The 14,327-nt window shown below is 60.3% G+C and overlaps 2 protein-coding genes across 2 annotated transcripts; both read right to left on the reverse strand.

Moving 5' to 3' along the window:
• Positions 1 to 2,867: 2,867 nt before the first annotated feature.
• On the reverse strand, positions 2,868 to 3,500 carry B0H18DRAFT_1131894 (uncharacterized protein; the record flags this gene model as incomplete). Its single annotated transcript, XM_048035518.1, has 3 exons — positions 2,868 to 3,019; positions 3,070 to 3,154; positions 3,216 to 3,500. 3 exons carry the CDS (start codon positions 3,498 to 3,500, stop codon positions 2,868 to 2,870), a joined length of 522 nt encoding a protein of 173 aa, XP_047884278.1.
• Positions 3,501 to 4,470: 970 nt separating this feature from the next.
• On the reverse strand, positions 4,471 to 9,581 carry B0H18DRAFT_1131895 (uncharacterized protein; the record flags this gene model as incomplete). Its single annotated transcript, XM_048035519.1, has 3 exons — positions 4,471 to 4,653; positions 4,707 to 5,355; positions 6,661 to 9,581. 3 exons carry the CDS (start codon positions 9,579 to 9,581, stop codon positions 4,471 to 4,473), a joined length of 3,753 nt encoding a protein of 1,250 aa, XP_047884279.1.
• Between the last annotated feature and the right edge of the window lie 4,746 nt (positions 9,582 to 14,327).

Genomic DNA, 14,327 nt, shown 5'->3' on the forward strand with positions numbered 1-14,327 from the left:
CTGGGATGATGGTGGCGTCTGGGTCGAGCTCGTTGTCGTGGCAGTCTACTAACGCGGGTCGTGTGTCGGAAGTTCTTCGAACGCAGCCATGTTCGTCGAGGTCGGGTTCGAGTCATGCGTCACTCTTCGGGGCGTCACGCTTCGCGATAGCGGTTGCGAAGCTCGGGCGAGATGCTCAACACTCCTCGATGGTCAGCGGGACCGTTGGCGTGCTCATGGAGCTTGAAGACGGACTCGGCCAGCTGGGCCTGAACTACAGGTGCAAGATTCGTATACGAGCCGTCCCGGTTCTTAAACTTCGTAGGCGCTGCTCCGAAGTTTCGGGTCGTCGGGTGCATAGGTCGCTGTGTAGCTCGGGAGTGTGGTACCCCCGGGCGCGATGTTCGAGGGGTGGGTCATTTCGCTGTCCCAGATTGGAGGTGACATGGGTGGAAGGGGTTTGAGAGTGGAGGGGAGATGTGCCGAGAAATGATCTTGCAACGATGCCTCAGGGTTACTGACCTTGTCCTCGGTTCTCCAAGCCTCGCTGACGACTCCGTTCCCAACTCGCTCCGTGGACTCTAAAGCTCTGTCTCGTTCTTGTCCTTGTTCTCGTTCCGAAGGTGCCCACTCTGGCTCTGCAGTCGCTGCCCTTCAAGTCGCTAAACTCGTTCCGCGGTTGTCTCGTTCTCGTTCCGGTCGCCTTCCTTGCGCGGGTTCCTGTGTCGTTCCGCAAGCTCCTACGCTCGTTCCGCGAGCTCCTACGCTCGTTCCACGAGCTCCTACGCTCGTTCTGCAGCCGCCTATGCTCGTTCCGCGAGCTCCTGTACTCGTTCCGAGAGCTCCTGTACTCGTTCCGCGAGCTTCTGTACTCGTTCCGCAGGCTCCCGTACTCGTTCCGCAAGCTCCTGTACTCGTTCCGCGAGTCCCTGTCCGGGTCCTGTATCCTCCGAGCTGTCCTGGCCTCCAAGCGTAGGACTGTCTTTTCTCGATTACGTGGCACCGTGCACGTCCGAAGATCCTTGATTGCCCAAGAAGGTCACTGTTGACCAACCCGGGGAGCTCTCCCATCCAACAAATGTATGAGGGACCCACAAGCTGTGCTCGCAGATGTCTAGATTCGGAGGTGGGGAGAACTGAGCTATGTACATGTCTTCGTGGCACTGTATGCCGCCGAAGCTGACTAATAGTAGGTACTTGCTATATATGGTAAGTAATGCGAAATCGCACGAAGTCCGTCAGGTACAATAGAAATGTGGGTATCGGAAGGAATAGCGAAGGTTGTCAATATGCTCGGAGGGAATGGCACTGACCAGGTAGCTCAAAATAAGGGATATACGTACTGTCCGGGCCTATGTGGGGGCACTCCCCACATCTCCCCCTTACTCGAATTGTGACCGTCCCCGGTCACCCACTCCCCGCCGCGACAGCAACACTGCCTAACCAAGAGCGATCCATTGCACATGAATGACGCGAGTCATTAGCTTGCCTCTTCTATATGTGTCCCCAAACTCCGCTTCACCGTCGTGCACCGTTCCTCGTCAAGCCAGCCGCAGTCTCGATTGTCTGACAATTGCCCTCTCTGGTTCTGCACGGCAGGTACTCCACATCCGATGCCCGTTCTCATCCAAGTGCAGCAGCTGGACTATTTTCATCGCAGACCTTTCTGGGACCTGAGCTCAGCGCACTCGACCAGTAGCACTCTCCGGCGAGTCCAGTCTATGATCGTCCGCGACGGTCGCGTTGCCCGAGGCCATCGTGTCGTCCCTCGCCTGCTGTGCGCCGGTACGTCGATTGTTCCGGTCGATGTTGTCTGCGGTGTTCCTCTCGTCGCACCTAACTGCGCATGAACCACCGCGCAACTGGATCTGCCTATAACCGCCTCTTCGATCGTCGCCGGAAGAATTCGATGATCCACTGCCGTGTCTCGAGGTGACAAAGCTACTAGCCGTCATCGTGCGCTTCGTCCGGGATGTTCAGCTCGGCCGACCCAACGAGTAGCACTCTGCAGCCCACGTTCCCGCTCGACCACCCTGTCCGGCTGACCACAGGTCTACCTCGTTCCGAGCTCCCCCATACTCGATCCGCACTCTGTGTCGCTCACGTTCGCGGACCGTGCGTTTGGGTTCCTGGCGCCTGCTTGCCAGTCTCCACTGTCGAGTCCTCGGCGCTCCTTGGCTATCCGACATCTACCCGATCGTACCGTCGTGTACCAGTACTCGCTAGCCTTCGCTCCGCTCGTATCTCGTCACGGCGTGTGTCGTCCTCTGGACCATTGTCTGCCGCTCACTTCGCGCAGGGCACTCGGCTTCGGCTCGGCGATGTTCCCATAGCCGCGCCGTCCTCCAATGTGCAGCATGCGACGAGGTCGTCCTCGGGTGCCTGTTCTGGCCCGTCGAACTGCCGAAGTCTCCGAGAGCCACGCTCTCCTTGCTCTCTTCAATCTCACCTCCTCCGCCGGTAGCGCTTGAACTGCAGCTGAATCTGCACGTCACTTTGGGTGCAGTGTCCGTGTAGGTCGACCGTGATCAATATCCCGCTGACTTCAGGCGTTCGCTCCTCGACGTAGGTCCAGTCGACCAGACGTCCGTCCTGAGTCCTCGCACCTAGCTGTCCTGTAACTTGCGCAGCCGAGCGACCTCGCTTCAAGTTGTCCCTCTTCTAAGCTAAGCTTGCCCATGGTCGTCTCGCTGGCGGTAGTATGCACGACTGCCATCCCGATCTGCACGGTACGTCCGCAATTCGCGAATGGTCCGGTTGCTGGCTATCTCCATAAACCACATGCACCCGGTCGGTTCGCCATCCCGGCGTACTGCTCGTCCATTCGTACTTGGAGCGCGCGTCGTCTGGGCCGCTTGACAACCCTTCCGCGGCGGCATGTCCGGCCCTCACGTCTCCCAGGCCGGTACGTTCATCCGCCGCTCCCCATACTCGGCTCGACGCTCACCCCAGTTCACCTGCTGCTGCTGCACCGGTACCCGCGTCCTTGCCATGGTATGTGCTGAGTCCGTGAAGGTTGCTCGCTGATCCCGGGCCCTGACTGTAGCACCAGTTCACTACACCGTCTCTCGTGGTATCCGCACCGCCCACCGTACTCCTCCGTGTGCAGGATTTTCTCCACCTGCGTCGCTGCACGAGATATCCAGTACGTCGTGAGGGTCGGTTGACGGCTGATCTGTGACCCCAACTTGCCAGACCGCTTCGCCGCAGCCTCCCCGTGTACGGTTCTTGCTCACGTTGTGCGTCTGTTTCTTCCGCATGTTGACGATGTTTGGCTGAAGCTTCCCTCGCCCTTCATCCCCCGCGGGTCCCACTATCGCCCACCATCCGTCCTTCAGCTCTCTCGTACTCGGCTCATTCTGGCCCTGGCTCTCTCCCAGCCGCGTGTGCGTGTCTGCTCCTGCGGGTATGTCCTCACGTCGCCAGAGTTCGGCTGGCTGATCTCGAGCAGGTTCACTTGTAGAATCGGACTCGCGACTGCGCTCAGTGCGTACTCGCCCGTCCTCTCGCTCGGCCTCCATCGCGCCGTGAGCTCGTACGGCCCCTCCCGCTCCCGTTGCAATAGTTTTCGTCATGTCTGCGGATCCATTTGGCTGGTTGACTTCGAAATCCTGCTCGAGGTCCCTCCTGCCGTCCAACTCCGATGCCTGCGCAACGTCCTCCCACCGTTACGTGTCTCGTCTGGTATGTCGGTGAGCCCCAGTCCTCGGCTACTTGGTCCCGAACGAGTTCACTGTAGGACGTCGCTCCCCCGTCTTGCGCCACTCCCTCTCTCTCGTACTTGACATCCCTCTCTCCATATGCGTGCTTGACGCCTCGGCTGGACCCTGGACTCTGCGCTCTGAAGCTCGCGCCTGGTCCGTGTCGTCCTGCCCTTGCGCCAGCTCGTCCGCTGCGGAGTGTTCTGGAGGTAGTCTATCGGTCCACGCGAGCCCCGTTGGTGCTGACCTCGCCCCTGTTCACCTGTACGGCTTGACTCGTGGTCGCCGTCCGCATGCACTCGACCGTCCCCTCTGCTTGGTCTGCGTGTACTCGTCCATCGCCTCCGTATCCTCGGCCCCTGTCCCTGGTCCGTCTTTTCTGGTTCCTACTGGGCTCCGGTTCTCCTGTGCCTGCCCCGGCTTCCGACGAAACCCCTCATCAGGTTCTGCGGCCGGGTTCGCCCGCTTGCCAACTGAGCTCGTTCGCCGTAATAACATTCTCAGCGTCGTGCCTCTCTCGTGTGCATGTTCGACTGGTTCCCGACGCAGGCGTCCATGGCAGTCTGAGGCCTACGCCTCCCTTCTCGCTCGCTTGCGTCTCGAATAGCGCTCGTTCCCGGACCTTGCCTCATCGCTTCGCAAGAGCGTTTCGAGTCGCACTTGAGGTTCATGGAATATCTCGTCTCGCCACACTTGGTACGCCCGCAAGACGGCTCTGACCTCGCTTCACTTCGCTTGAGATGTCTCGACTCGCCAGGCCGATACAGGGCGACCGGTACATGCCTCCGCATCAACCCAGACCCGACTGCTGTACGTGCCCCGCGATCCCCCGCTTCGCTTGATCGATCCGCCACTGCTTTCCGGCCTGAGGTCGTGCTCCATCACCAATTATGCTGTTGGTCTTTGCCTTCGGTGTACTCCATTCCTCGCCGGCCTCCGCCCATCCGTGCTCTGGTCTCGAGCCCTCGTTCCCCTGCTCTGCCACTGAGTCGTCTCCCTCCGCTCATCGTTGCCTCGCAGCTGTACTGGTCCTCGCCTGTGACAACCACCTCCGATCGCTCGAGTACCGCCCGTCACTTCCCGTAGCGCATGTCGCCCAATAGTATTGCATGCGAACAGGCTGGATAGACCGGGGGTCCTGTTCGACCTCAAGAAACGTGACTCGGGGATGGCGTCTTCGTCCTCCGCAACTTGAGAGACTAGTCGCCCAGTAGTGAACTGCGCAGGCCCTAGTCCATACACTTGGACAGTGGTCACCCCGGGTCCTCTCTTCCCTAGCTCCGCCTCCTCCGACTGGCTATCGTCGATATCCCGGACCTCGGCACGCTTGCTGTCGGCAGTCTTGTACCTCGCCCCTGCAGCTTGTAGATGCGCATCGAACCATTCACCGTAAGGAATCTCCTCGCGAGTCCGTTCTGCTCCCTCGCTCTGGCCAGCTGCCCGTGCGTGTGTGCCTCGACTGCGTCCTGTGGTTGGATGTCCCGCTACCTGCTCGTCTGGAACTCGTCTCATGGCCTCCACGAGCCCTCCAACCTTCCCGTGTTCCTTCCGTCCCGCGCCACTGTCGTCGTCCGCACGCTTTCGATACCGAGGTTCGCCCGCCGTTCCTTCCGCGACACGGTCTCCGCTTGTTGCGGATTGTTTCGCGCATCGCCAGGCAATCTCGAGTGTCGACCTGCATCCGGACGTCCCATCCCTCCACACGTTCCTCCTGTAGCTCTCGTTGCCTGTCTGAATCCGCGGCTTGTCGTCTCGACACATCCGAGATCCGTCTCGCTCTCGTTGTTCCTCCGGCGCATCTCCGTCTCTGAGCTCGCCCGTGCGTACCCGCAACTGCTCGGCTGTCCGTGCTCTCGCTCCCGTATCCGCGTCCCGTCTCGCTAGACAGAACTTGCTGGCTCGCCGTGACTTCCGAGTGGGCGTGCCTTGACTCTCCCGTAGGCGTGAGGGTTCGGCTCGTCCGTCTGTTGTAGGTAGCCTCGCAATAGATGCTCTTCACTTCGACCGACCGCGTGACTCGAGCTCGACTTCCTGTACCCGCGTCCTCGATACGTCCCGTCATGTCCAGCTGTACTTCTGAATGCCAGTTGCCTCGCTCCTCCGCTGGTCCTGGTCACTCACAGCAGGCTCTAACTCCGCATCATGTCGGCCCTCTCCCACTTCCGATCCTTGTAGACGCCGGTTGTCCTTCCCTCCTCCTTAGATCGCGTCGGAAGGGACGTTGTTCCCACTGAAGCCTCGCGTACGTGAACGGTCTCCTTCCGTGCGAATACAATGGCCCAGGCTCGCGAGAACAACGGTCCCGCAAGCCAGCGACTGGTCGTGGGGCTTTGTCGGTGATTCCAGCCTCCGTTGAGACTCGTCCGAATGTTGACGTTCCCTTCGCGTCCTGATTCCTTCCCTCCGAGGACCATCCCGCCCGGCAATGCTTCGTCTCGCCGTCTTCCTTAACTCGTCTTGTTTCCTCCGTAACGCGCCGTGCTCGAACCCCGTCCTTTCTGTGTCCGTCGCTAGACTCTCGATGCTATCCTTCCTGCTTCCGCATGCCGTTCGTTCCGACGCAATGCACTGGCGTGAATTGCGGCACCAGCTCGCCTGCCTCGTCAGCTCTTCCCTTGGAACAGGTCCGTGAGTGAGCGTTCCCTCCGGTAACGAGTTTGCGATCGCCGAGTCCGCCTGCTGGCACCTCGGTGCTTGCATGTCAATGCCCAGACCCGCTGCATCGCCTTCGTTCCGTCGTGACTGTTCCGGCGACTCACTTGCCCATAGATCAGTCCATCCCATTCCTCTGGAGACATTGACATCCTGCGTATCCCTGGGTCGCTCGCCTCGAGTGTCTGCTTCACTTCGGATTAGGACCTCCTGATCGTGGCACTCCAACTTGTACGTCTCGTACGCGGTTCCCTCTGATCTTACGGTCTGGCAACCATGAACCGCCGTAGGGCATCTCGCGCTTTGCCCGATAGAACCGAGTGCGTACAGGTTAGTAGTATTGAAGAGACGCGGGAACTGCGAGAACGCCCGCGCCGAATCTTCGACTTGAGTGACCAGCGAGACGCCAGTAGGCTGTGCAGACCGTGGTTCGGGCGCTTGAGCGATCGTCTCTCGCCTGAGTCCTCTCTCCACCGACTCTATCTGCGACTGCTTGTAGTCCTCGCCCCGGTTCCCGTCGTACTGTCTCTCGTGCATCGCGATGATGCCCCCTTCTTGGGCCCTCGCCAGATTGGCGCACTCCCGGCCGCAGTCGCGTCCATCACCGATCCGCTGTGTGCTCAAAAGAAGCGCGTCGTCAACTCCGAGCTCCAATGTGCTCGTCGCATGCTCCTGCCCATACAAGACCGTTCTCGCGGAGGGAGATGAATGTCCGGGGTACGCGTAGTCGGTGGAGGAGACCCCATAGGTGAGTTCAATCTCTGTCGCTCGAATCACGACCCCTCTGAACGCCTGCGCCTGTCGCTCCTGCTCCTTACGCGTATCAAGCGCGTCCGCCGTTGCGCCGTCTCGTGCTAGAGTATCTTCCCGGACGTCTAACGCGTACGTCTCCTCCGCCTGCATGCATGGTGCGCCTCGTGGAGTTGCCGTGGAGTCTTCGGCTAGCGAGGAGAGTGGACCGCTGCCTGTCGGATGGCATCTCCCGGTACGCCCATCCTCTACCGATGTTATCGCGACTCGCCTCGTCACCCGCGACACCTGTGCAGCTTGCTGATATAGCCTCAGCCGGTCGTTTCCAGTTTTGAAGACTCGTCTCGCCGCGACCAAGAACTCTCCGACCTCTTGCTGTTCCCTGCTGCATGCGCTACCAGTGGCTGCACTTGAAGTCTCACCGCCCGCCATCCTCTTCTCGTCACGGCCTAGCTCGCCGTCGAAATCCCGGCCTTCCGCAATACCCGTCGCCGCTAGGTCCTTGCATGCAACCCCCGCCCGCCGTGAGTCTCTCTCTCGTGGTCCTAGCCCGTCTCGCCCGCTCGACGCCCCGCTTGTGCCGCGTCCAGAAGTCTCCATTCTCTCGTCATTCTCTCGTCCGATGTTGCTTACACTCGAGTATCCGTAGGTCCGCACTAGGTCGACTAGGTGCGGCGCTTCCGTTCCTCCTCGGTCTCCTCGTATCAGAGCCAGTACCTCGCCGAACGGGGTCCTGTGTCGGCAACCGACCACTGCAGGGCACGCGCCGCCCCTCGTAGCGATTCCGCCGGTGAGTGTAACCTCCGTAATCACATCCCGCGCCTGCCCTGATGCTTGCGTTTCCGTCCTGGTTTGCTCCTTGGGCCGCGGGGGATCGTCCTCGACCGTAAAGAGGTGGTCTGTCGTGTACGCCTCCGCCGCGGTCTGCACCTCAGCCAATGGCATCTGCTGGCTCGCCTCCCGCGCTCGCCCCTTTCGCTCGCGCATACCCTCGTGCTCCATGCTAGTGTCGCTCATATGCCCTGTTCCCTGAATCCCCTGGTCGCGTGCTTGGTTACTCGCTGGGCGCCAGGATCTGCCGGTCGTACATTCGCTCCGACTCTTGTATGCTGACTTGGGGCTGACGTTCACAAGCTGGCGCAGTGGCGTTCGCGAAGCTGATTGCTTGTCCTGCCCTCTGCTCGCCGCTGCAACTCCTTCCGACCTGTCGTACTGGTGCGCCGTCGCTTGCTCCGAGTTCGCGGGACTGACAGTCGCGTCCGAAGGTATTGCGTCACTAAGCTGCGTGGCCGTGATCCTAGCGAGTCTATCTCCCGCAGGCCCGTTGTCTCGCTCGAACGTCCTCGCTGTGAGCCTCAATATCTCGAGGAAGAACTCGTCGAGCGGATGTGGACTGCTCCCCGACGTGTCCGTAGGTACCTTTGTGATAGAGCCTCCATAACCCACGTACGCCTGCCTACTAGCTCTTCTATCCATCGTGTGTCGCCCTCGCAAACCGGCAGTTATACCTCTGCGCGTGCCTCCAGATGCAAGTATGCTTAAACCGTCGTTACTCGTGTTCGCCCTGGCTCTCGCCGTCATGGTGAGGCTCTTATGCGGAGTAGCTTCTTCGTGTTTCCTCGCCGCGAGAGTTGCTACTCCACTCCAGAACTCGCGAAGCCCGAGTGAGCTGCCTCGCTGAGCATGCGGGTGTACGGTGACGTGGGCGTCCGGGTCGGGTGTCCTGCCAGTACCGCGAGAGGCGTCCTCCACTAAGTTGCTGCCCGTACGCGCAGGGACTCGCTCCTGTATACATGTCGTCGTCTTCAGTCTCTGTCCGTCCGCGGCAATGCTCGAGCGTGCGGCTGGTCGAGCCTCGTGAACGCTGTGGTTCCGCATCTGTGTGGATTGGGCGATAATGCTGCTTGCGATGAATGTGTGCTTCGCGAGATGATCGTCGCCTGCCTGTGCCGTAACTGGCTCGAAGTTCACAGTCACGCGTCCCGTAGCTCGCTCGTAATTCTGGGTTGCAGATGCTGAGGCTGTGAAGACGCCGTCGAGTGTGTACGTGCTGTTGTCTCCGAGACCACTAGTCACCGACTCCGTAATAGACCCGAACCGTACCGTTGCCCCGGTTGATCTCGCGACTACGTCTGCTGCGCGCGTTGGCGTCGATTCCGCATGCACCGTAATGGTGGACTGGTGATGGAGGGTATAGTAGATGGTGGCTCGCCTGTACACAGTCCCGGTAGTGACTCTGGCCGTGTCTTGATCGCGCGCGGCGGGCCCTCGTTCCATATGTGACGTACTCGTAGTGGATGGGAAGCCAATGTATTGGATGGTGGGTGCTTGCCTGTGCTGTGAATGCGATGACGCGAAGCTATAGGCGGAGCGGAAGAAGCATGAATAGGATACCACCCCTCGCGGTGGGCTCCAGTTGTGTAGCTCGGGAGTGTGGTACCCCCGGGCGCGATGTTCGAGGGGTGGGTCATTTCGCTGCTCCCAGATTGGAGGTGACATGGGTGGAAGGGGTTTTGAGAGTGGAGGGGAGATGTGCCGAGAAATGATCTTGCAACGATGCCTCAGGGTTACTGACCTTGTCCTCGGTTCTCCAAGCCTCGCTGACGACTCCGTTCCCAACTCGCTCCGTGGACTCTAAAGCTCTGTCTCGTTCTTGTCCTTGTTCTCGTTCCGAAGGTGCCCCACTCTGGCTCTGCAGTCGCTGCCCTTCAAGTCGCTAAACTCGTTCCGCGGTTGTCTCGTTCTCGTTCCGTGGTCGCCTTCCTTGTTCCGCGGGTTCCTGTGCTCGTTCCGCAAGCTCCTACGCTCGTTCCGCGAGCTCCTACGCTCGTTCCACGAGCTCCTACGCTCGTTCTGCAGCCGCCTATGCTCGTTCCGCGAGCTCCTGTACTCGTTCCGAGAGCTCCTGTACTCGTTCCGCGAGCTTCTGTACTCGTTCCGCAGGCTCCCGTACTCGTTCCGCAAGCTCCTGTACTCGTTCCGCGAGTCCCTGTCCGGGTCCTGTATCCTCCGAGCTGTCCTGGCCTCCAAGTCGTAGGACTTGTCTTTTCTCGATTACGTGGCACCGTGCACGTCCGAAGATCCTTGATTGCCCAAGAAGGTCACTGTTGACCAACCCGGGGAGCCTCTCCCAGCTCCAACAAATGTATGAGGGACCCACAAGCTGTGCTCGCAGATGTCTAGATTCGGAGGTGGGGAGAACTGAGCTATGTACATGTCTTCGTGGCACTGTATGCCGCCGAAGCTGACTAATAGTAGGTACTTGCTATATATGGTAAGTAATGCGAAATCGCACGAAGTCCGTCAGGTACAATAGAAATGGGGTATCGGAAGGAATAGCGAAGGTTGTCAATATGCTCGGAGGGAATGGCACTGACCAGGTAGCTCAAAATAAGGGATATACGTACTGTCCGGGCCTATGTGGGGGGCACTCCCCACATCGCGTCGCGGACATTTGCGAAGGGATGGATCGGACTCTCCTTGTCGGGCACTGACTGCGCTGGTGGCGCCGAGGCCTGGACGCTCGGCCTAGAGTCTGCAGGTGGCGTCGAAGCTCTCGGCGGTGGACCGGTACGCTCTGCACTCTTCGAACGCGTGGGTGGGGTCTCGATCGGTGCTGCTTGCTGGCTCGACACAGGCGGCGAAGCGAAGCGCACGGTACGCTCCTTCGAAGAGCCTCGGGAGTCCGGAGCTCGTGACTTATCGGTGGGCAAGTTCGCAGGACGGGCCGTGGAACGCTGCGGCCTCTTGTCAATCATGACGCCGTCGAACACGTGCTTCTTCCGCTGTTCCTGGGCGTAGACCTCCGTAATATGTGACAACTGGTCTCGCATACGTTCGAGGGTCTCGCCAATGTCTAAGGCGTACGTCGCAGTCGGTGGGGTCTCGATCGCTTCGTAGAGTAGCTGGGAGGTAGTCGAAGCTTGGGTGGCGCCGCCCGAACCGTTCGAAGTGTTCGCGTTAAGTCCGACCTTGCCGGTGCGGCGCGCGTACTCATAGATGGCGTCGCGGAGGGTCTCGCCCTCTCTCCTGCTCATGAATCGACCGTCGAACGACACGACCTTGCCGTCTGGGTTCCTCCGGCACAAGCCCTTCTTCGCATCGTCTTCGAACATTTCGCAGTCGTTGATGCGACAGCCCGAACGACCGCAGTAGAAGCAGTGAGGGCCGTCTCTACCACCAGGTGGTCCGGGTGACCGACTCCTAAACTGCTGAGCCTCGAGAGTCTTGATCAGCGTCTGCAAGACTGGTAGGAGGTCTTCGTTCTTAACGCCAGACGAAGAAGATGGTGCGGCGTTCGAAGGACCTGAGGGGACGTTCGAAGATTGGACTATGACTTGCTGAAACGTCGAAGCGGGGGTAGGGCCGTCTAGGACCCATTGAGCGGCGATGTATATCTGCGCGAAGGTCCATGGCTTGCGTCTCGAGTGGTCGGGGTTCTTCATGAACAAGCGTTGTTCAATCGGTCCCCAAAGCGCTGGGGGAAAGCCTTGCTGGAACCTTCGATCTTGTTCGAGCGTCGAGAGGGAACCCTGAGCGATGAGGTACTCGGAGATCATGTAGAAATCACGATAATAAGCGGCGAGGTCGAGCGCTGCATCAGCAAAACTGCGAGTTTGTCTGAAGCAGTCTGAGAGTACTGACTCAGACTCCTCAGACCCGTCAGACTTCGCGTCTGACAACGGGAGATTATTTCTGACATCAGAAGCTATCTCTGATGTCAGACGGCCTTCAGACCATCACTCAGACCATTTCAGATGGTCGTCAGACTGCTGCTTAGAGCGTAACAGAACGTAGTACTAATAGTACATACAATACACTGCAAACTACCAGCTAGTACTCATCGTGCTCTTACCTGTCTGTCCACCCACATACCCACCCTCCCTTCGCCACTGTGCTTGCCGTTTCCGACGATGCTCCACTTGCTGGGCGTCGGGCTATTGTGCCGAGGTTCAGCGAACTGATGCCCACGCCGGGTCGTGGATCCATGGGCAGTCGTGTAGGTGCTCGTGGTTGGCGTGCGGTGCGCGCGCCCTGCCCATCGCGGCCACCCACGATTGTTCCGTGCCCACCTTACATTCGTCAGTCGTACTCGCCCGCCCGCCCGCCCGCTCGCCCGCCCGCTCGCCCGCCCGCTCGCCCGCCCGCCGTCTGCTCGCTCGCCCGCTCTCCCGCCGTCTGCTCGCTCGCCCACACGCTCACCGGCCGCATGGTAGAGGGCGGTGCGGCGAGGTAGGAGGGCTGAGGCATGGCGAGAAGGCGGTGACGTGGCGGGGAGGGCCCGATCTTGCGACCAGATGTCCCGTTGTCGCGCCGGGACGCATGGGACGCTGGGACAGCGGGGGTGGACTGGGAAGGTGGTGGCAAACGGACAGACGGCCCCGCTCTTCCGCAGGCCGCCCGTTGTTTGTGCCAAGACCGCGGCACACTTCAGATGCGTGCGAGACGTGTGACGGGCAGCCGGAGGGCGGTAGTAAGCGAGGAGAGATGTGGGGGTGGGGAGGGCAGTACGAAGTGAATGGACGCCCCCGCTGTGATGCGGGGTCGTCTTGTGTTCGTGCTCGGCATGTGTTCGGTGCGTCCGCAAGGCGTAGAGGGCGGGGTGGTGCGATGGTGGAGGTATGGTTTATAACGAAGGCGGTGACGTGGCGGCGGGCATAGAGCACGAGGTGACGAACTCACTCTTGCGCGGGGTCGTCTGACGTGCGGTATACAACCTCGGAATGCTTTTGGTGCGTCCGAGACGAGGTAGGCAGCCCACCTACAGCACTGCTGTGGGCGCGCAAAACCGACGTATAGGGGTGCATGTCGGTGAAGCATGGCGGGGGTTTTTCGAGTGTGACTCAGCCAGCATCTGCCAGTATGAGCCGGCGGCGGGTAGCGGGCGACAGGTGACAGTACATGAATGACAGGGCAACGAGGGAGAGTGAGTGGAAAGGGAACTTACTCATTCTGTCTCAGCCCTGCTTCCTCCGAACGCTGTCCACCCGACGCGCGACACTGTTGGGCATAGAATCTGGATCGCGCGGCCTCTCCCCGCAATGTTCTGCTCATCTGCATGCAGTAGGCCGATGCACTGCGATTCTGTGGGCTGCCCGAGGGTGTGTATGTAGATGTAAAAGAGTGATGAGGCAGTGAGAAGGGAGGCGAGCGAGGCATGGCGGAGGTGGGAGGCGTGGCCCTCGCGATGGTGTCCACTCGCTGTGCATCGTAGCCGCACATCGTGGCTGCGGGCAAGCCGGCGCTTGTGCACCCTTCCGGAAGCATCGCGCGTCGCGACAGGCCCTTCTGCAGCCGCTGCGTGTTCAGCGACGAACAGCGCAGTGCAACAAGTCAGGAGGTGGGGAATTGAAAGGCGAGTAACACGACAGAGAGGCGAGGGAACGATGACGTGGCGAGGTGCCAGCGTGGCGCAGTTTAGGGCAGGCGCCTAGTGGACTTGGGGAGATTCGATGTGGGTGGCTTGAGGTCGCGCCTGGAGGGTCTGACGGGTCTGACGGGTCTGAGTGGACTGCGTCGCTCTGAGGGAACGAGCACGGAACGAGCAGACGGAGAGGGACGAATGGCGCAGCCATAGACGCCCGATTGCGTCAGATGCGATAGAGCTCTCAGGCACCGGATCAGACGCCTCAGATCCCTCAGGCGCCCTCAGAACCCGCGCAGATTTGCTGATGTGTGGGGCAGGGACGTAGCCCAGCCCCGTAAGGCAACGTATAGCACAAGGGAAGGAACGGCACAAGAACCGGCCGTTCATTCAGAGAGTCACGAACGACTACAAGCCAAGGGTACGCTACGAAACAGTGTTCCCTCCGTCAAACATCTCCGGGACGGTGACGTCGATACCCTCCGGGCCCCGACCGAACTCTCCTCCGCGTTACGAAATAGTGTTCCCTCCGTCAAACATCTCCGGAACGGTGACGTCGATACCCTCCGGGCCTCCGACAGAACTCTCCTCCGGATCTACGTTCCCTCCGGCAGCACCCCCGAAAGCACCATCAGGTTCGGTGATCAGGCGGACGGAACGGCCCAAGTCGTAGATCTCGCGGACTACAAACCCGACGTCGCTACGGATACGACCGGCAGAGGACCGCTGTTCGCTCATCAACGCGCTCATGCGAGCATGAAGGGAGTCGTGATTATCGGAGGCAAGCCGGAGGGAAGATAGGCGAAGGGGTGGGTCTACGAACTGAGGGGGAGACTGGGGGCGAGGCTGTCCGACGGACGGATCGGCATGGACCCTGTGAG

Source organism: Fomitopsis serialis, assembly GCF_022376445.1.
Source record: "Fomitopsis serialis strain Sig1Antser10 chromosome Unknown B0H18scaffold_734, whole genome shotgun sequence".
NCBI lineage: Eukaryota > Fungi > Basidiomycota > Agaricomycetes > Polyporales > Fomitopsidaceae > Fomitopsis > Fomitopsis serialis.